The sequence below is a fragment of the Peromyscus maniculatus genome, chromosome 1 (assembly GCF_049852395.1).
Source record: "Peromyscus maniculatus bairdii isolate BWxNUB_F1_BW_parent chromosome 1, HU_Pman_BW_mat_3.1, whole genome shotgun sequence".
Lineage (NCBI taxonomy): Eukaryota > Metazoa > Chordata > Mammalia > Rodentia > Cricetidae > Peromyscus > Peromyscus maniculatus.
The window spans coordinates 11,020,321-11,042,527 of record NC_134852.1 but is presented as its reverse complement, the minus strand read 5'-3'; the positions used below and the strand labels follow the sequence as shown (position 1 = coordinate 11,042,527).

General features: G+C 42.5%; 2 protein-coding genes across 2 annotated transcripts; both read left to right on the top strand.

Annotated features, from left to right (window-relative positions):
• The first annotated feature begins 3,904 nt into the window (after positions 1-3,904).
• On the top strand, positions 3,905-8,435 carry LOC143272855 (leukocyte immunoglobulin-like receptor subfamily A member 2). Its single transcript, XM_076569278.1, has 4 exons — positions 3,905-4,163; positions 4,404-4,439; positions 5,721-5,996; positions 7,317-8,435. Exons 1-4 carry the CDS (start codon positions 4,133-4,135, stop codon positions 7,658-7,660), a joined length of 687 nt encoding a protein of 228 aa, XP_076425393.1. The 5' UTR covers positions 3,905-4,132; the 3' UTR covers positions 7,661-8,435.
• Positions 8,436-8,511: 76 nt separating this feature from the next.
• On the top strand, positions 8,512-17,553 carry LOC143272856 (immunoglobulin alpha Fc receptor-like). The gene is made up of 4 exons (XM_076569282.1): positions 8,512-10,927; positions 12,563-12,847; positions 14,174-14,461; positions 16,879-17,553. The coding sequence occupies exons 2-4, from the start codon at positions 12,754-12,756 to the stop codon at positions 17,022-17,024; spliced, it is 528 nt and encodes a 175-aa protein (XP_076425397.1). The 5' UTR covers positions 8,512-10,927; positions 12,563-12,753; the 3' UTR covers positions 17,025-17,553.
• Positions 17,554-22,207: the final 4,654 nt, after the last annotated feature.

Here is a 22,207-nt window from a genome sequence, read left to right as displayed (position 1 = left end):
TCCCCTCTCCCTGATTTCTTCATTTCCTTAATGAAGAGAGCCTCTTTAGAGAGTGCTTTACCCATTGATTGATGAACGGCACTTACCTCAAGGCTGCCCGCGGCGCACGAGTGATGCTGTTGGGGCACCTCTACCCTAGTGAGTCTGGCCAGACCACGTTTTCTCTTTGCCGTCCAGTAGTGAGCCGCCGTGCCTCGAGCCCCACGTTCGGGCGCCACTTGACCCGTCCAGCAGGCCAGGTTATTCGAGGGTCTCGAGGAGGGACCACCTGTGAATCAATGGGGGGTGAGAGGGAAAGGAGACCAAGCACGTGAAGAAAGACAGAGTCAGTCTGAGTTGCGTCAAGGTCTCGTTTATTGACTGGGTGTTAGGGCTTTATAGCAGGGCTTCAGGTAGGGAAGGGGAGCAGGAGGAGCAAGGAGAGAAGAAAGGAAATTCCTAAGGGAGGCTCAGCAGGAGGTCGCTTTGGTCCCAGGCCCCTGCAGCTAGCTGATTTAGCACAGGTTCCAAGAAGTTTATTTAATCCTGTATTCTGTGGTTAAGCCAGGAGCCTCCTGTTTACACGAGGCTTGATAAATCGTGGAAGGTTACACAGGTTCAAGATGCAGCTGTCCGGAGTCGGTCCCCAACACATGAGTTTGTGGGTTTTCTATAATTTTTGTTGTTGTTGAGGTCTAACTTTAAGGCATGGTGGTCTGATAAGATACAGGAGGTTATTCCAATTTTTTTGTGTCTGTTGAAATTTGTTTTGTGTCCAAGCATGTGGTCAATTTTTGAGAAGGTTCCATGGGGTGCTGAGAAGAAGGTATATTCTTTTGTGTTAGAATGGAATGTTCTGTAGATATCTATTAAGTCCTTTTGAGTCATAACATCTGTTAGGTCCTTTATTTCTTTGTTAAGTTTCAGTCTGGTAGATCTGTCTTTTGGTGAGAGTGGTGTGTTAAAATCTCCCACTACTAATGTGTGGGGTTTGATGTGCGTTTTAAACTTTAGTAGTGTTTCTTTTATGAATGTGGGTGCTTTTGTATTTGGAGCATAAATGTTTAGAATCGAGACTTCATCTTGGTGGATTTTTCCCGTGATAAATATGTAATGTTCTTCCTGATCTCTTTTGATTGATTTTAGTTTGAAGTCTATTTTATTAGATATTAGGAGCTACACCAGCTTATTTCTTAGGTCCATTTGCTTGGAAAGCCTTTTCCCAGCCCTTTACTCGGTGGTAGTGTCTGTCTTTGAAGTTAAGGTGTGTTTCTTGTATGCAGCAGATGGATGGGTCCTGTTTTCTTATCCATTCTGTTAGCCTGTGTCTTTTTATAGGTGAGTTGAGACCATTGATATTGATGGATATTAATGACCAGTGATTGTTAATTCCTGTTATTTTTTGTGGTTGTGTTGTGTTGTCCTTCTTTGGTGTATGTTGGTATGGGATTATCTATTGCTTGATTTTTCATGGATGTGTTTAGCTTCTTTGGGTTTGATTTCCCCTTCTAGTGCTTTCTGTACGGCTGGGTTTGTGGACAGGTATTGATTAAATCTGGTTTTATCCTGGAATATTTTGTTTACTCCGCCTATGGTGATTGAGAGTTTTGCTGGGTATATTAGTCTGGGTTGGCATCCATGGTCTCTTAGTGTCTGCATAAGATTTGTCCATGATCTTCTAGCTTTCATAGTCTCTATTGAGAAGTCTGGTGTTATTCTGATGTGTTTGCCTTTATATGTTACTTGGTCTTTTTCCTTTGCGGCTCTTAATATTTTTTCTTTGTTCTATGTGTTTAGTGTTTTGATTATTATGTGGCGAGGGGATTTTTTTTTGGATCCAGCCTATTTGGTGTTCTGTAAGCTTCTTGTATCTTCATATGTATTTCTTTCTTTAGGTTAGGAAAGTTTTCTTCTATGATTTTGTTGAATATATTTTCTGTGTTTTTGAGTTGATATTCTTCTGCTTCTTCTATCCCTATTATTCTTAGGTTTGGTCTTTTCATGGTGTCCCAAATTTCCTGGACGTTTTGTGTTACGACTTTTTTGTCTTTAGTGTTTTCTTTGACTGACAAATCTATTTTCTCTATCGTGTCTTCAGTGTCAGAGATTCTCTGTTCCATCTCTTGCAATCGGTTGGTTATGCTTGTTTCTGTAGTTCCTGTTCATTTAGTCAGGATTTCTATTTCCAGCAATCCCTCAGCATGTGTTTTCTTTATTGTCTCAAATTCATTTTTCAGATCTTGGAATGTTTCTTTCATCTGTTTAATTGCTTTTTCTTGGCTTGATTTGATTTCTTCCCATTTTTTTGTTCGTTTTTTCTTCCATTTCTTTAAGGGAGTTTTTTATTTCTTCTTTAATGGAGTTTTTCATTACCTCTTTAAGGGATTTTTTTTTATTTCTTCTTTAAGGGAATGTTTTATTTCTTCTTTAAGGGCCTCTATCATCTTCTTAAGTCGTTTTAAGATTGATTTTTTCTGTTTCTTCTGTCTTGGTATGTTCAGGTCTTGCAGGTGTAGAATCACTAGGTTCTGATGTTGCCATATAGGTCTTTATGTTGTTGCCTGTATTTTTGCACTGGTGTCTACTCATCTCTTCCTCTGTGCGGTGCAGGTGGTGTCTGTGTCTGAGAGTGCCTCTCTTGTTCTAATTTTAGTCTTGGTTTAGTAGGGGTTCTTGGTTAAATTGGTGTTATTGGGCTGTTTCTTCAGGGGCAGCTGATATCAGTCAGTGAAGTATATACTTAAGATTCTGGTGATCTGGTTTGGTGACTGGGCAGCGCCTTCTTCTGTGTTCCCAGGTCACGTTTTGTTCATCCATCAACTCCTCAGCTGAACTTGTTTCTTCAGACTTCAAACTGTAGGGATCTGAATCCTCTCCTGGATGGATTTCAGCTGAGAGGGGTAGTCTCACCAACACCTCCAAGTTGTTGGGTTTTGTAGGATCAGCAGCTGGGCCCTGGGTTGTCCTCAGATGGAGTGTTCAGATTCCTACTGGTTCCATCCCATGGAGATAGCTTCTTCCCAGGGTGTTGGGGTTAGAGGCGTCCCTGCCTCTGCTCGTCGCTGCTGCTGGGCTACCTCTGCGGACCACTGCTTGGCCTGTATGTCCCTGTTGGCCGCTGCTGCTGGGCCAGTCTACCTGGTCTTGACTTTTGTTTTCTTTTTTTTTTGTGATATATATTTTTTATTTTACAATACCATTCAGTTCTACATATCAGCCATGGGTTCCCCTATTCTCCCCCCTCCCTCGCCCTCCCCTTACCCCCAGCCCACCCTCCATTCCCACCTCCTCCAGGACAAGTCCTCCCCCGAGGACTGTGATCAACTTGGTAGACTCAGTCCAGGGAGGTCCAGTCCCTTCCTCCCAGACTAAGCCAAGTGTTTTAGTTTGAATTTCTGTTATGGCTAACAATGGTGAATAATTTTGAAAATATATCTTAAGCAAGTATATTTCTTCTTCTGAGAACGTATTTTTGTATTGTCAGTCAGTTGTAGGCACTTGGCTGTGTAGTTAGATGGTCAGGGGAATTTACTGAGAGCATCCGCATACTACAGAAGCCTTGGTTCCCAGCATCTTCCCTGGTCCTCCCCTCCCATCATCCATTTTGTCAGATTTGATGTCTTCTTGTGTTCATCCAGAATAATCTAACTGATCCAGTAGATTGTGCATTTGGGCTCAGTGTTTTCTGGGTGCATCACATTATTATTTTTTTTTGTCTTTTTTTTTTTTAACAGAGCTGAGGACCGAACCCAGGGCCTTGCGCTTGCTAGGCAAGCACTTTACCACTGAGCTAAATCCCCAACCCCGCATCACATTATTTTTCTGAAACACTGGCCACAAGTCTTTTACATAGGATTTGGTTTCAGCAGGAAACAGCATTACTCTTACCCACAAAATCTTTGAGAATTTAAAGCCACTACAGGAAGTATATGGAGGAAGCATTGCCTAGCCCAGAGCTTTGGTATAGAATTGAGTTGTCAGAGACAAGTCTTGAGCAAGAGCATATCCTCTTTCTGTTTTGTACTGCATGTCTTCATCCTTGACAGGGGTTCCGGGTTGCAGTCTGGTCTATCTCATGGGTGTGTCCTGCTGTGCAGACTGTATCACCAGTTCTGTTTGCTGTTTATGTGGAGATCTGGCATGAGACTCTGCCATGGTCCTTGGCGCTGCTCTTCTTGGACTTGGTAAGTGAGACAGGTGTCATTATTTTTAGTTAGAGTGGTAATGAATACAGAATCCCAGATTTTTAACCTAGGATCTTCTCATAGAAATTTCTCTATGAAGACCTGGCCTGGTGCATCAGAAGAGTCTTCCATGGCCTCAGCCTGTCTATCTGGTCTTGGTCTTTTGATGTGAGCTCTGGGGTTGGGATCAGTGTATAACAGGACAGACTTCTCTTATCAGATCTTTTGTTTTATTTTCAGTGTTTTTAATGGCACCGAAGATTTGGGCACAATATGGTGAGTCTGTTCTCTGTTTTAGCCATGGGAAACTGAGTTTGGCTGGGAATAGCATGGGAGGAGCTTGAAGTCTCTTGAGCAGATTCTGAGATGGGATTTTCATTGGCAGACACTGGCACACTTACTTAATGATGCAGCCATCTTTGGGGTGGGGATTCTTGACTGTGCTCCAGTAATGCCCACATGAGATCTGGCTCAAAGAATATGGAAACAAAGGGCACAGAGGAGGTGACACTCTCACAGATGTTTCCTCCTGAGGATACAGACATTTGCTTTCAATTAGTTTTCCTTTTCTTCCCATCTCTTCTCACCTGGGCTGTGTCTGGCTTTCTTACTGAGTTCTGCCTCTGGGGAGACACATCATTCATGATAAATTCATCATAAATGCTGTCTGTGTGGGTGCAGTACAGGTGGGATTCCTTTGTTTCCAGAGGCTCCCAGGGTTTGTGTGGTATTAGAAGTGGGTGTAGATTTTGAGTTTTATATGGAATCAGGAGAGAAAGTAAGACATAGGTCAGTGACTATTTTTTTTTTTTTGAGACGGGATTTCTCTGTAGCTTTGGAGCCTGTCCTGGATCTTGCTCTGTAGACCAGGCTGGCTATAAATTCACAGAGATCTGCCTACTTTTGCCTCCAGAGTGCTGGTATTAAAGGCCTGTGCCACCACTGTCTGACTGTAGATAAGTGATTTAATGGGATTTCATTCCAGGGAAATAGGAAGGCTGAGTGATAAGAATAGCTACCCGCAGGGTTCATTTCTGGCCTGGTGGGAGATTATAGAAGGCACTGATAGCACTAAACTATGAGAGTTATTATTTTTTTAAAAAGAATATCACATTTAAAATTTCTATTTAATTAACATTTTTTTCATTTATTGTACATACCAATCACAGTTTCCCCTCCCTTCTCTCCTTCCATTCCCACCCCAACCTCCCATTCACCTCCTCTTATTGCACTCCTCCTCTGAAAGTTAGTCTCACACTGTTTGGGAACAGTAAAGATGATTAGGCCTCTGGAACTTTGGCACAATATCAATTGTGAAAACTGCGAGACTTCTCTCTGGAGGTGTGCTGGATAGTTTTCTTTCAACATGGTACAAACTAGAGTCCTCTCTGAAGAAGGAACATCAACTGAGGAATTGTCCCCACCATATTGGCCTGTGGGCATGTCTGTGGGGCATTTTCTTGGTTAGTAATTGTTGTGGGAGCTACTCTATAGCTCCTTGGGAACCTGGTCCTCTCGACATCAGATGACTAGCAATCTTTTCCTGTGTCTCTTCAGGGCAACCACCCCAGCCTTCCATCTGGGCGGTTCCAGGATCTGTGATTTCCACAGGCAGTGCTGTGACCTTCTTCTGCAGGACTCCTCCAGGAGTGACTGATGTGCATCTAATCAATGATAAAGTGTGGTTTGATTGTACCTTACAGGGAGACCAGGAAGTGTGTGAGTTCAGTCTGCAGAATGTGATACACAGGGATGCAGGGGTTTACCACTGTGACTACTATGATGGAGGTAAATGGTTACAAAGTAATGACATACTGGAGCTGGTGGTGACAGGTGAGTAACTGCCCAAGCACACTGTCCTTCAGACTCAGTCTCTGATGCCTACCTCACTGAACCACATTTGCCCCATCACAGGCCCTGCCCTGTATCTCTGCTCCCATATATGGATCTCTTCCCTCTCCTCTCCTCCCCTCCCCTCCTCTCCCCTCCCCTCCCCTCCCCTCCCCTCCCCTCCCCTCCCCTCCCTTCCTCTCCATTTTTAATTTCCATTTTTCTTGATTTTTTTGTGACAGGTTCTGAAACATTTCAGTACAGCCTTGTACTTGCTATGTATCCAAACATAATCTTGAGTTTATGTTCCCTCTGCTTCTACTCTCCTAGTACTAGCATTATTGACCTGGACAATGATACTATTCATATGGTGATGGGCATAGAGCACAGGCAACTGTGTATATTAGGGAAGATTTCCCCCATCTATGATTCATCCCCAGACCCTCTGTTTTTGCTTTATGACCCTCCTTCTGTGCTGACCTTGTTCTAGGCTCCCTCCAGAATGGTGATTATAGCTCTTAACGGCTGGAGTTCATGGAAACTGACAGCAGCATCCTGTCATACATAGACGGTCTCTATGGTCTTTGTTCATGGAATAATTCAAACACACTTTGTGATCTGTATAGATTGGCAATGCATGAGTCTCCTTTTGCCTTCATCTTTTCTTCGGTCTGTGACTTGTAGGCTTAACTTGAATCATGTTTTAAACAACAGGGCTGCAGTGTATGGTTTGGTGTCAACTTGACACAAGTTAGAGTCATCAGAGATGAAGGAGACTCAGTTGAGGAAATGCCTCCATAAGATCCAGTTGTAAGAAATTTTCTCAGGTAGCTCTCATGGGGGAGGGCCTAGTACATGGTGGGTGGTGCCATTACTGGGCTGGAGGCACCCTGGATCCTGGATTCTCTGAGAATGCAGGCTAAGCAAGCCATTGGAAGCCAGTAAGTCAGTAAGCAGCGCCACGCCATGGCTTCTGTATCAGCTCCTACCTCCAGCATCCTGCCCTGTTTGAGTTCCTGTCCTGACTTCCTTTGGTGATGAACAGTAATGGTGAAGGGGAAGCCAAATAAAACATTTGCTCCCCAACTTGTTTTTTGGTAATGGTCTTTCATCACAGCAACATAAGCCCTAACTGAGACAAGGGTCTTTTTGTAAACTTTTTGAGACAGGGTCTCACCATGAAACTCTGTCTGAACTTGAAACCTCAATATAGAGCAGGTTGTTTTTAAACTCACAACAGTCCACCTGCCTCTGTCTATGAAGTGTTCAGATTAAAGGAATGTGTCACCACAAGCAACTAATAGCAGGAACTTTTTCTTCCAGGTGTTTACATGGAGAAGCCATTCCTTACTGTTGATTTCAGACCTCAGGGATTCTCAGAAATCAATGCAACTCTCCACTGCCACATACATGGTTCCTTTAATATCTTCATCCTCTGCAGAGATGGAAATGCTTCCAATTCCACTGCATGTCTCCTGTGTGCTGTGTGTTGCACACCACACTGCTATTCTGACTGGAATTGCTCCATTTGCACTATGGACTCTGAACATTACATGTTAATTATATTATTTTGGGGTAGATATAAGAATATTCATCTGGGGAATAGAAGTCTTTACCTATCCATAATGAGAACCTTCCTGAAAGATGGTGTTCCACTAGATTGTTGACTGTTGTCCTTCATTGTTGCTTTCTGAGTTGTGTGTGTGACAAATATATCACTATCCCACAGGACAAAACGATTGGAATGTATCTCCTAGTTTCTCCATTGAAGGTGATTTTTTTAGATTTGAAGAGATCATCTGTTTTTTCTTTTACCTTTTAGATTATGATATAATATGTCATTTCATCCCTCCTTTTTCTTCCTCTAAACCATCCCCTGTACCCCCTTGTTCTCTTTCAAATCCATGGCTTCCTTTTACATTAATTGTTGCTACATGAATATACGTATATGTATATCCATGTATATATTTCTAATATACCCTCCTTAGTCTGTATAATGTTGTTGTATGTTTCCAGAGCTGACCATTTGGCATTGGATAACCTACTGGTGTTCTCCTCCCTGGGGAAGAACATTTCTCTCACTCTTAGAATTCCCAGTTCTCTGTTGTTATTTATGTAGGGTCGAGGCCCCATGGGCTTTCTCCCATCCACTTTCACATGTCTGTTTTGTTGTCCTTGTCCAGCTCATGTTTCAGCAGTCATGGTGAAACTTTATGTGTGTTGCCTCTGACATTAGTAGGAGACACAGTCTCACAACAAACTCCCTCATGCTTTGGTTCTTACACTCTTTCCTCCCCCTCTATTACAATGTAGGGGTTGTTTTGTAGATGTATTGCAACTGAGCTGCACAACTCTGCATTTTGGTTTGTTGTGTTTGTAGTGGTGTATGTGATGTGATGTGATGTGATGATGTGATGTGATGATGTGATGTGATGATGTGATGTGATGTGATGATGTGATGTGATGTGATGATGTGATGTGATGTGTAACAGTCTTCATCTGTTGTGTCATGAAGTTTCCTTGGTGGGGGACGAGTACTACTCTTATCTGTCCCACCAGCCTTTGTCATCATAGTGCCCCCTCTGAACAGCCCTCAGTCCAGTGGAGAATGCAGGAAACATTAACACAAGAGAACTCAGGAACAGCAGTGCCATATTTCTTGATGGAGGGGACTTATTTCTTTCTATCTTAGAACTTCTGGTCCTTAGGGATGTCTTGGTGTTTTAAGAGTTGGGACATGTTTCAGGTGTGGGGAACAAAGGGCACAGGGCCATGGAACTTCCAGTTGGGAACATAGTTGGGATAGACAACTTGGGATAGAAAACATCAAGTGTGCATGGGTTAAAGATGGGAAGATGGACATGAGGAGGCAGGGGAAAGAAATCCCCTGTAGAGTAGAAAATGGGATGGCCTATGATGAGCTTTTATGTGAGCAGGTGGCATACAGGAATGTTGAAGGGTCTGCTCATACTTAGACGTCCATTTCTATGCAACATTTGATGATGGATTTTAATTTTACTGCTGCAGCTGAGAAATCCTCTATGATGTTCAGAACTATATATCCAATGGGATATTTGAAATTTATCTTTGCACACATTTATCACACATCTCAACAAACTCCAGACTGGAAAGCATCCCCACATCCTCCTCACATAAGTCCTTTCTATTCTTATGAATATGTATATTATATATATGTATATACACACATACATATATCTATATAAAGACACAAACCCAGACAGACAGACACACAAACATATATGTATACCGATTTCATATAGGAGACAAAACATACACTATTTGAGCCTGATTTTTTTTTCTCAATATGAGGATATTTTCATATTCTTGTAAATTATATCAGTTCATCTTTCTGTCTGAATAAAACCCCATACTCTGTATATCCTGTATATCTAACTGCTCTAGTATAGTATAGTACAGTACAGTACAGTATAGTATAGTACAGTACAGTACAGTATAGTACAGTACAGTATAGTACAGCACAGTATAGTACAGTACAGTATAGTACAGTACAGTATAGTATAGTATAGTACAGTATAGTATAGTATAGTATAGTACTTTATAGTGCAGTACAGTATAGTACAGTATAGCATAGTACAGTATAGCATAGTACAGTACAGTATAGTATAGTACAGTATACTATAGTACAGTATAGTATAGTACAGTACAGTATAGTACAGTACAGTACAGTATAGCATAGTACAGTACAGTATAGTATAGTACAGTATACTATAGTACAGTACAGTATAGTACAGTACAGTACAGTATAGTACAGTACAGTACAGTACAGTATAGTACAGTATAGTATAGTACAGTACAGTATATTACAGTACAGTACAGTACATTACAGTATAGTACAGTGTAGTATAGTATAGTGCAGTATCGTATAGTACAGTATCGTATAGTATAGTACAGTATAGTATAGTATAGTACAGTACAGTATAGTATAGTACAGTATAGTACAGTACAGTATAGTATAGTACAGTATAGTATAGTACAGTATAGTATAGTACAGTACAGTATAGTATAGTACAGTATAGTACAGTACAGTATAGTACAATATAGTATAGTACAGTACAGTATAGTACAGTATAGTACAGTATAGTATAGTATAGTACAGTATAGTATAGTACAGTACAGTATAGTACAGTACAGTATAGTACAGTATAGTATAGTACAGTACAGTATAGTATAGTACAGTATGGTACAGTACAGTATAGTACAGTATAGTATAGTACAGTATAGTACAGTACAGTATAGTATAGTATAGTACAGCACAGTATAGTACAGTACAGTATAGTATAGTATAGTACAGCACAGTATAGTATAGTATAGTACAGTGCAGTATGGTATAGTACAGTACAGTATAGTATAGTATAGTACAGTATAGTATAGTATAGTACAGTACAGTATAGTATAGTACAGTACAGTATAGTACAGTATAGTATAGTACAGTACAGTATAGTATAGTACAGTATAGTACAGTACAGTATAGTATAGTATAGTATAGTACAGTATAGTATAGTACAGTATAGTATAGTACAGTACAGTACAGTACAGTGTAGTCTTTTTATTGTTGCAGTGAAACACATGACTAAATCTACTTAAGGAAGTCACGGTTCACTTTATTGCAGTTTGAGGGACTCGAGGTGCATCCGTCATGGTGGGAAGGCATGGTGGCAGGAATTTGAGGCAGGTGGTCAACATCGCATCAGCAGAGGCTGAGGCTGCCTGAGCTCAGCTACTGTTCTCCTTTTTTAATGCATGACCCAAGCCCTGAGAATGGTGCTTCTCACTTTTAGGGTGGGTGCTCCCACCTCAGTGAATCTAATCAGTCTGCTCTCTCACAGGCAGGGCCAGAGACAACCTGAATTTGGACTACCCCTCACTGACATGCCCAGAAGCTTGTCTCCCAGGTACATCCTCCAACCACCAACACAAGTGTATTTTCTTTTTAATATCACGAGTTTTTTGATTAGAACATATGGTGATATTTTATTTGTGCTGAAATGTGATTTTATTTGTATGTTAATAAATAAAGTTGCCTGGGGGTCAGAAATAATAGCAAGCCATAGCAGAAGCAGCCCGGTGGTGGTGCATGCATTTAATCTGATCACATGGCAGGCAGAGTTTGTGTGTTCAAGGACACAGCCAGCATGGGACACACAACTTTTATCTCACTACCAACCATAGAAGGTGGTTTTAGTCTCAGCTCTTAGCTACTGCTCAGACCTTTTGGGCTTTTAACTCTGTTTGACTCCGTGTTTCTTATTTAATAAGACTGTTACATCTACAAGGGCACAGAAAGTATTTTCCTCAAGCATCTTTCCACATGTGCCGTTCTTCTTGGTTCTCACGGTTGCCCTCCCCCTCTTCCCTCTCCCGGGTCCCTTCTCTGCTGCCAACTGTTTCCCTTCCTCCCATAGTTCTTCCCACTTCTGCTTTTCTCTTCTTTCACATTTAAACCACAATGTGAGTGGTGTGTGGTTTGTGTGTGTGCATGTACACAGGGTGTGGGTGTGTATGCATACATGAGGAGTCCAGAGCAAGGTGTCCAAGTGTCTTCCTCTCCCACTCTCCACCATATTTCCCTGAGATAGGATCTATCACCTAACCTGAAACTTGCTGATTTGGTTCAGCTGGCTGAATCACCAGGCTCTTGAGTCTCTCTTGTCCCCACACCCCAGTGTTACAAGTATGTACAGCCATGCTTTCATGTATGCTTGTTTGTGTGCGGATGCTGGAGATTTGAACTCAGATCCTCAAGCTACAAGTATAAGCAAGTATGCTTATCTACTGAGCCATGTCACCAGCCTTTTGTCTTCTTTCTTTGTAATCATGTGGTTTTTGTTTTGGTTTTTTTTAGGTTTCTCTGTGTAACCTTGGCTGTCCTGGAACTCATTCTGTAGCCCAGGCTGGCCTCAAACTCACAGAGATCTACCTGCCTCTGCCTCTGTCTTTCAAGTGCTAGCATTCAAGTCATGTGCCATGACTGGCTGTCTCAATTAACTTTTAAATTAAAATTCAGGCCAAGTGTGATGGCGCACACACACCTTTAATCTCAGCACTCAGATCTCTGTTCACAGCCACATGTGTTATTATTATTGCTGCTTTTTTCCCCAGGATAGTCCCCATTGCTGCTTTCCTGTTACGTCATCTCATTACACTTTCAATTTCCTACCTATCTTGAGTTCTATTTTTCTCATGATCCCCTTCTTAGTTTCAACTCATACAAATACAAACATGCACACGCATACAGACACACAGACACACAGTCACTATTTCAGAACTATGTCTGAAGATCAATTCTGAAAATGTGAGACTTCTCTCTGGAAGTGTGCTGGTTAGTTTTCTTTCAACATGGCACAAGCTAGAGTCCTCTGGGAAGAAGAAACATCAACTGAGGAATTGCCCCCACCATATTGGCCTGTGGGCATGTCTGTGGGGTATTTTCTTGATTAGTAATTGTTGTGGAGGCTATTCTATATCTCCTTGGGAACCTGGCTTTCCTTTCTTTAGTTGAATAGCTCTCTTTTCCTGTGTCTCTCCAGGGCCATCACCCCAGCCTTCCATCTGGGCATTTCCGGGAGCTGTGATTTCCACAGGCAGTGCTGTGACCATCTTCTGCAGGACCCCTCCAGGAGTGATCAGAGTGCGTCTAATCCATTATGTACCAGATGCAAAGTGGTTTGATCGTACCCCACAGGGAGCCCAGGAGGTGTTTGAATTCAGTCTGCAGAATATGATACACAGAAATGCTGGGATTTATTACTGTGAACACTCCAAGTTAGGCGAATCGCCACAAAGTAGTGACAAACTGGAGCTGGTGGTGACAGGTGAGTAACTGCCCAAGCACACTGTCCTTCAGACTCAGTCTCTGATGCCTACCTCACTGAACCACATTTGCCCCATCCCAGGCCCTGCCCTGTGTCTCTGCTCCCATATATGGATCTCTTCCCTCTCCTCTCATCTCTTTTTACCCCCCTCCCCTTCTCTCTTCACCTCTCCTGCCCTCCCCCACTACTCTCTTTCTCTTCTCTCATTTCATCCTTTCCTTTTCAATTTTCATTTTTCTTGGCAGTTTTTGGAGACAGGTTCTCAGGTATCCCAGTCTGGCCTTGACCTTGCTGTGTATCCAAACAAATCTTGTACTTATGACCCCTCTGCTTCTAGTCTCCTAGTACTGTCATGATAGAGGGGGACAATGACACCATTCATATGGTGATGATTTTAGGCCACGGGCAAGAATTTGACCAAATAAGATTCATCCCCAGACCCTTCCGTTTTGATTTGTGACCCTCCCTCTATGCTGACCTTGTTCTAGGTTCCTTTCAGAACAGTACTTATATCTCCTAAAGGATGGAGTTCATGGGCATTGACAGCAGCCTTCTGTATATACATAGACATTCTCTATGGTCCTGGTTCATGGAAAATGATACAAACATGTTTTGTGGTCCCTATAGATTGCCAATTGATGAGATTCCTTTTGTCTTCATCTTTTCTTCTCTCTGGTCAGACTCTGTGAAATGTAGGCTTATTTTCATCATGTTTTAAATAACAGAGTTGTACTGGCTAGTTTAGGGTCAACTTGTGTCCATTGTTACAAGCTAGATTCATCAGAGAGGAAGGAGACTCAGTTGAAGAAATGCCTTCATGAGATACAGCTGCAAGGCATTTTCTCAAGTAGTGATCATTGGGGTAGGGCCCAGCTCATGATGGGTTGTACCATTACCAGGCTGATGTTAGGTTCTATAAGAAAGCAGGCTGGTCAAGCCATGGGATGCAAGTCAGTTAGCAGCATCTGTCCATGGCCTCTGCATCAGCTCCTGCCTCTAGCATCCTGCCCTGCTTGTGTTCTTGTCCCGACTTCTATCAATGGTGAACAGTAATGCTGAAGTGTAAGCCAAATAAACCCTTTCCTCCACAACTTGCTTTTGGTCATGTTTGTTCATTGCATCAACAGAAGTCCTAACTAATACAAGGTTCTTTTTGTAATTTTTTTTGAGACAGGGTCTCATCATGTAACTCAGTCTGGCCTTGAAACCTCGATATAGAGCAGGTTAATTTAAACTCACAACAATCCACCTGCCTCTGCCTATGAAGTGTTCATATTAAAGAATGTGTCACCAGAAACAACTAACATCAGAGTCTTTTTCTTTCAGGTGTTTACATGGAGAAGCCTTTGCTTACTGTTGATACAGGACCTCAGGGATTCTCAGAAATCAATGCAACTCTCCACTGCCACATACATGGTTCCTTTAATATCTTCATCCTCTGCAGAGATGGAAATGCTTCCTTTCCCCAGAACTGCTCACGGCAGGACCACAACACATTCCTCATCTCTCATGTGAGCCTGGAGCACCTGAGGACCTACAGATGCTTTGGCTCTAACAAACACAGTTCCTACTTGTGGTCACTGCCTAGTGAGCCCCTTGAGTTTTCAATCCCAGGTAAGTACGTCTGGTTCTTGTTCCTTATGTCTGTGCTTAGAGAGTCCTCAAGGGATGCCATGTGAGATATGCCAATTCCACTGCATGTCTCCTGTGTGCTGTGTGTTGCACACAACACTGCTATTCTGACTGGAATTGCTCCATTTGCATTATGGACTCTGAACATTATGTGTTAATTATATTATTTTGGGGTAGATACGAGAATATTCATCTGGGGACTAGAAGTCCTCACCTATCCATAATGAGAACCTTTCTGAAAGATGGTGTTCCACGTGATTGCTGACTGTTGTCCTCCAATGTTTCCTTCTGAATTGTGTGTGTGACAAATTTGTCACTATCCAACAGGACAGAACAATTGGAATATATCTGCTAGTTTCTCCATTGAAGGTGATTTTTTAGATTTCAAGAGAACATCTGTTTTTTCTTTTGCCTTTTAGATTATGATATAATATGTCATTTCATTCCTCCTTTATCTTCCTCTAAACCCTCCCATGTACCCCCTTGTTCTCTTTCAAATACATGGCTTCCTTTTCATTAATTGTTGATACATGCATTTATGTATATGTAGATGGATGTATATATTTCTAATATACCCTCCTTAGTCTGTATAATGTTGTTGTGTGTTTACAGATCTGACCATTTGGCATTGGATAACCAACGGGTGTTCTCCTCCCTGGGGAAGACCATTTCTCTCACTCTCAGAATTCCTAGTTCCCTGTAGTTATTTATGTAGGGTCAAGGCCTCGTGGGCTTTTCTTCCATCCACTTTCACATGTCTGCATTTTGGTTTGTTGTTTTGTAATGCCATATGTGATGCAATGTGTAACGGTCTTCATCTGTTGTGTCATGAAGTTTCCTTGGTGAGAGAAGCGTACTACTCTTATCTGTCCCACCAGCCTTTGTCATCATAGTGCCCCCTCTGAACAGCCCTCAGTCCAGTGGATAATGCAGGAAACATTAACAGAAGAGAACTCAGAAACAGCAGTGCCAGATTTCTTGATGGAGGGGACTTATTTCTTTATATCTTAGAACATCTGGTCCTTAGGGATGTCTTGGGGTTTTAAGAGTTGGGACATGTTTCAGGTGTGGGGAACAAAGGGCACAGGGCCGTGGAAGTTCCAGTTGGGGACATAGTTGAGATAGAAAACTTGGGATAGAAAACATCAAGTGTGCATGGGTTAAAGATGGGAAGATGGACATGAGGAGGCAGGAGGAAGACATCCCGTGTAGAGTAGAAAATAGGATGGCCCATGATGAGCTTTTATGTGAGCAGGTGGCATACAGGAGTGTTGGTGGGGTCTGCTCATACTTAGACATCCACTTCTATGCAACATTTGATGATAGATTTTAATTTTACTGCTGCAGCTGAGAAATCCTCTACAATGTTCAGAACTATATATCCAAAGGGATATTTGAAATTTATCTTTGAAGACATTTAGCACATAGTTCAACAAAGCCCCAGATTGGAAAGCATCCTTGCATTCTCCTCACATAAGTCCTTGTATCAACAGAGAGTGCCTCTGTCCCCTTTGAACCAGAATTCTTCAGGGATCCTCTTTTGCCCTCAGTTCTCACGTGGCTCATTATCAAACTCTCATTTGTGTCCTGAAAACACTTTTCAAATCTTGTTCCTTCTTTGTTACATCATCTCTGTCACCCCAAGTTCGCCTTTCACCCAGCCTTCTTATTATCTTTCTTCTTTCTACCTGATATTTTATATCCGTTCATTCCACAGAAAATTCACATCAAACATTTTTGTAAGTTTCTATCCATTGCACAAAGTGATGAGTTTACAATGACATGTTCTTCAGGTACATCCTGTACTGTGACCATGTTCACCTCTGTTACTCTTTTGCCTCTGTTCTCACTCCCACCAGTCTTCTATTCCTACCCAGTCTCTTTCTTCTTTATCTGATGAATATGTGTAATACACACACACACACACACACACACACACACACACACACACACACACAAACAGAAGCACAGACACACACAGGCATGGACACACAGAGACACATATATACAGACAAAGACAGACACACACACATATTTATACACTAATTCCACACAGGAGACAAAACATATATCTATATAGTCTGTAATGATTTAGGTAGAGCTTCATCATGCATCTCTTTTTGTGCTTTGTTTCAAAGAAAAATGATCCTTGTATGAGTCTGACATTGTAGAAAATGCAGTAGCAGCATTTTGATATCTATTTGGCCATAGCTCATCCAACCAAAAGGCCTCCTTCGCTTTCCTTACATTTCTGTGTATTTGTCAGAAGGGGTCTTTCTATAATTCATGTAGAGATGTATTTGTTTCTGAGACCAAAATGTCGTGGTCTTATAAAAAACAGCCAAAAATTGATATTTGTTGCTATAAACACTTTAAAGTTTGCCTTTTTTTCTCCACAGAATCTCCTAAACAGTTACGTAGCAGTTTAGAGAATATCATCCGGCTTATCATGGCTATCATTATCCTGTTGGGCCTTGGCGCTCTATTGCTGCATGCTTGGAAGAGCAGAAGAGAGCCCATGGGGCCTTCAGGAGCCCTAAGCTGAGAGCCTAGCTACCCCCTTCCCAGATCTCATGTAAATGCCGGTGCCAGGGACAGTTGTAAGCCTTGCCATATTGCCTGCCTGAGTTAAGTTTCTGTTGTCCAGCATTGAGCCACTAACCAGAAACTTTTGACATGCCTGGACAAGTCCTGAGTTATTAGAAAATAACCTTTCCTTGTCTTTCTGCTATACTGACCATTAGTAACAATGTTTTGTGGTTGGGTTGCTTGGCAACTCAAGAGTCCCCTAATTTTTTCCCAAAGAAAGCTTCCTGGTCTGCTTACTATAAAACCTGCCTAAGAAAAATAAAAAATTTCAGCTTGATCAGAATACTGTCTTGCTGTCAATTCTTTGTGTCTCTTGTCCCTTTTATTCACCATCCCCCCTTCTAGGGTCTCTGCTGAAAATCTCGCTGGCCTGGACAATTGGCGCCCAGCGTGAGGCTCAAGGATGTGGAGGAGCACTGAATGTCGTCACACACCATAGCAGGCCTGCCTAACAGTTGGACCACCATGGCAAACGGCTCCACAACGAAGGTTGACTTGAGCATTGTCATGCCATTGATGACTATGATCTAGACACATGGGAATGCCAAAGCGTTTCTCTGGTCCTTGTGTAGATATTGATAGTGAGGGTAGTATCATTTCAACTTCCTCATCCATGATGACTGCAGCATTGGACTTCTCCAAGACCCCCTATTGCACAAGCTAACCCATCTCCTCATCCTGCCATATATAACACCTGCAACTAATTGAGTTTCCGGTCTGCTTGTGCACCTCCAACGGAGTATGAACTGTCTACCTGATCCCACCTTTGATTATTTCATTTGAGTCTTTCTTTCTTAATGTCTTTCCCCCCAGTCAGAGTCTCAAACTCAGCTTCATGTGCTACATCTCTACTCCCTCTCATACATAGAGTCCCCTACTCTGTCTTGTTTTCTTAGAATGGTCCTCTACCACTGAGCCTGTGAGCAACATCCATGCTCCGGTGTGTGTTTCCTTCTCAAGCACAGCACCTATCTTCTTTCTTTTGATTTATCTTTTGATCAGAAAATGTGTTTAATTGAGATATTCTATTACATCTGTGGCATTGGTCTTTAGACTGATCCCTTTTCCAGTGCCTTTCCTGTACCTCCTTGCTCCTCTAGCTCGTTTTCTTCCTACCTCCACTGGTATCTTAGGACATACCCTCCATCATCTCTCCTATTTCTCCCTCCCCTAAGACCTTTGAGATGTACATACTATCAGTTTTGATCACATTTAATTCCTACTAGAATAATTCCATGTGTAGGGTAACTCTACTTACACATTTTTATATGGATATATGTACATATACATGCACACATATCTATACACATGCCTATATACACAAAATATTTAGCAAGCATATAAAATACTTGATTTCCATGTGGCTTTTAAGGACATCCTTATTGTTAGCTATCCACTCCCCTGTTCTGCTTCCGCCCCATGTTCCCATGCTCTCCCTGGTCAGACCTCCCTCCTCTTTCCTCCATATCCCCTTTAGTATCACCTGTGTTCTACTATGCTGTCTCCCTTAAGGTTTTTCTTCTTCCCTCTACCAATGGCCCCTTTCTTGTTTTCTGGATTCTTCAAAATAAATACACACAAATTTAAATACTCAGCACTGAGATCCACCTGTGAGGGAGAACATGCAACATGTGTCTTTTCGGGTCTGCCCTGCTTCACTCAGTACAATGTTTACTGCCTTCTACAGCATACTTGCAAATTGCACTTTTCTGAGTTGCAGCTGAGTGAAATCCCATCGTCTGCAGGTATCTGTGTTTAGTCACTGTTTTATCGCTGAGAAGGCACAACATGACCAAAGGAACTCTTCTGATGGGGAGCTTTTGATTGGTGGCTTACTTACAATTTCAGGGGTTTGGTCCATTGTCCTCCTGGCACAGAAGCATGGTGCTACACAGGGAGGCATGGGAGCAGCAGCTGAGCACTAGATCCTCATCTGAAGCAGAGAGGGAGACTCTGGGCTTGGCCTGGGCTTTTGAAACCTCAAAGCCTACTCCATACTTCCTCCCACAAGGCCATAGCTCCTTATCTTTTCAAAGAATGCTACTTCCTGGTGACTGAGCTTTCAAACTGATGAGCCTATGCTGACTTTTTTTTTTAAGTTTTGAAATTTTTTGCCTTCATGCAAGTCTGTGTGAGAGTGTCAGAGGTTGGAGTTACAGACAGTTGTTGGCTGCCATGTGGGTGCTGGGATTTGAACCTGGGTCATTTGGGAAAGTAGTCAGCGCCCTTAACCACTGAGCCATCTTTTCAGCCTCCCATGCTGACTGTTTTTATTCAAACAGCACATCCATTCCCTTGTCTTGGCATTTGTCCACATGGCTGTCACCGAGGCTGTGCAAAGCTGCAGCACTCTGTCCTTGTGATCACAATTCTCCAGCACCTTTCAAGTTTCATTTTCAGTGGTTCTCATGATGTGTTATAGGGGTTTCCTTATGCCTTTTCTTTGGGAAATTTTGTGTAGGTTTTGAAGGATGAAATTGTATAAAATGGCAGACTATTTTTTTTGAAAATTATTAATTTTCCACTTATTTTACCTCCTGTCTTAAGTTTCCCATTGCTCTCCCCTCTTGTCCCCACACTCACCTCCGCTCTACACCCCTATCCACTCCTCTTCAGTCTCCATTCAGACAGGGGCAGACCTCCCATGGGTGTGAACAAAGTGTGGCACATCAAGTTGAGGCACGACCAAGCTCCTCTCCCTGCATCAAGGCTGGGCGAGGCAGCCCAGCATGGGGAATGGGTTCCCTAAAGCCAGCTCATGCACCAGGGACAGGTCCTAGTTCCACTGGTAGGAGCACCACAAAAAGACTAATCTATACAAGTGTCACACACATGCAGAGGGCCTAGTCTGGTCCCATGCTGGCTCCCTAGCTGTCAGTCGAGAGTTCCTGAGATGCCATGAGTATTGAGGACTCTGTGGGTCCAGCCACTCAATAGTTCCCTGCCAGGGTCTGGGAAGAATCTACAAGCAGCTGATAATTAATCTTTGAGGAAAAGACATGGATCTATGTACACGAAACTCCTTAGTCCATACACTTTATTATTCTGTGTCAGTTCTCTCTCTACACAGCTTCTGTTCTGCTCTCATTTTTAGCTCCTTTCTTGCCTGATTTCTCTCTATATTTATCTGCTGTCCCCTCTAGGTTCTATTTAAATTCCTTCAACTAGTTCTGCCCCTTCTAGGTTCCCATCCTCTTGTTATTTCCCATCTCAGCTCCTCTCCCATGTCCTTCTCTCCCATCTTGTTCTTCCCCATATGGTTCTTCCTCATCTTCCATCTCGTCCCTCTAGTATTCTCTTCTAGCTCTTCAATCTAGTCCTTCCCCCTCTCAGTTTGTTCCTCTCAAGTTCTTACCGATGTAGTTCTTCCATTTTCTTTTCTCTTCTCTGTCTCCTTATTCTCTCAGTTCTCTATGTTTTTCCTAAGTCTCCCTGGAATACAGTAATAAGCCCAAGCAATAGCAATCCTCTTGCTGAGGAAGGTCACCAGGCTTGAATTCTACAGAGTCATAAGAAGTGTCCTTAGGCAGTGACCACCAGGCTTTCTTTTACATTCAAAATGGGAGTGATAAAAGACGTCAACTGAGTGTTAATGTCTGGTTAGTACATCAAAAAGGGGATCTATGTACTCAGTCTACTTTCTGAGAAGTGGTTAGGTAAGAAGTTAGGGGTCTATTAGTAAGGTTGTACAAGAAAGGAGGGTCTCACCCGAAATTGCACAAGAAATAAGTTATCCACCTGACCTAGGAGACATGTGTTGTTTCACTTGGCCTTGGATGCTTGATAGGCATTTTAGATAAATACACTGTTAGGAGTTCTTTGAAGCACACAAGAAAATCATGTTTCTTTTTAGGAACCAACTAATGTATATATAAAAACTACAATATCACTAAGACTTCTTAAACCATGGCTTGACCTTTGGAGAAGTCCTTGACTTTTCCAAGTAGTAGCTTTTGTGATAATTGCTGAATTCCACCATGTTTTCCTGCAGCTCGCAGCACATGACCTGAGGTCAGCTGTCTCTGTAGGTCCCCCATCATGATCTTGACCCACCGGCTCATACAATCCCTCTTTCCTCTCTTCAGCAAGACTCCAGGAGCTTGACCCAGTACTTGGTTTTGTATCTCTGCATCTGCTTCCATAAGTTACTAGATAAAGGATCTCTGATGACAATTTCGGCAGTCACCACTCTGATTACAGCAGATAGCCAGCTCAGGACCCTCTCCACTATTGCTAGGAGTCTTGGATGAGATCATCCTTATGGATTCCTGAGAATTTCCCTAGCACGAGGTTTCTCTCTAACCCTGAAATGCCCCCCCTCCCGGTCAAGTCATCTCTTTTATTACTTTCCCCCTCCATCCCACCGTAATCTGCCCACCTCAATCTCTCATCCCCATCCTTCCCATACCCACCCCTCCACCTTGTGTATCCCCAGTTTACCCAGGGGATCTTTATTTTTTATTTTTTATTTTGGTTTTTCTTTTTTTTTTTATTTTTCAAGACAGGGTTTCTCTGTGTAGTTTTGGCACCTTTCCTGGAACTCGTTCTGTAGCCCAGGCTGGCCTCATACTCAGAGTTCCACCTGCCTCTGCCTCCCAAATGCTAGAATTAAAAGTGTGCGCCACCACTGCCCAGCCATCTCTTACATTTCTTGTTCCCAGGGAAATCCATGAGTCCCTCCTTAGGTCTTCCTTGTTACCTAGCCTCTCTGGGACTGTGGATTGTAGCCTGGTTATCCTTTACTTTACACTAACTATATCATGAGTGCGTACATACCATGTTTGTCTTTCTGGGTCTGGGTTATCTCACTCAGGATGATTTTTTTCTTGTGCCATTCCTTTGCCTGCAAATTTCATCATGTCATTTTTCTTTACAGCTGAGTAATATTCCATGGTGTAAATGTTCCACATTTTATTTTCTCATTTTCTTTATTAAGGAATTTTCTACTCTCTCCATATCCATCCCCATATTCCCCTTCTTCCCTCCTCCCACCCCCAGCCCTCTTTCCCAAGCCACCCTGCATCCCCACATCCCCCAAATCGAGATCTCCAATGGGGAGTCAGCAGATCCCAGCTCACTGAGCCTAGGCAGGTCCAAGCTCCTTCCCACTGCACCAAGGCTGTGCAAGGTATCACACCA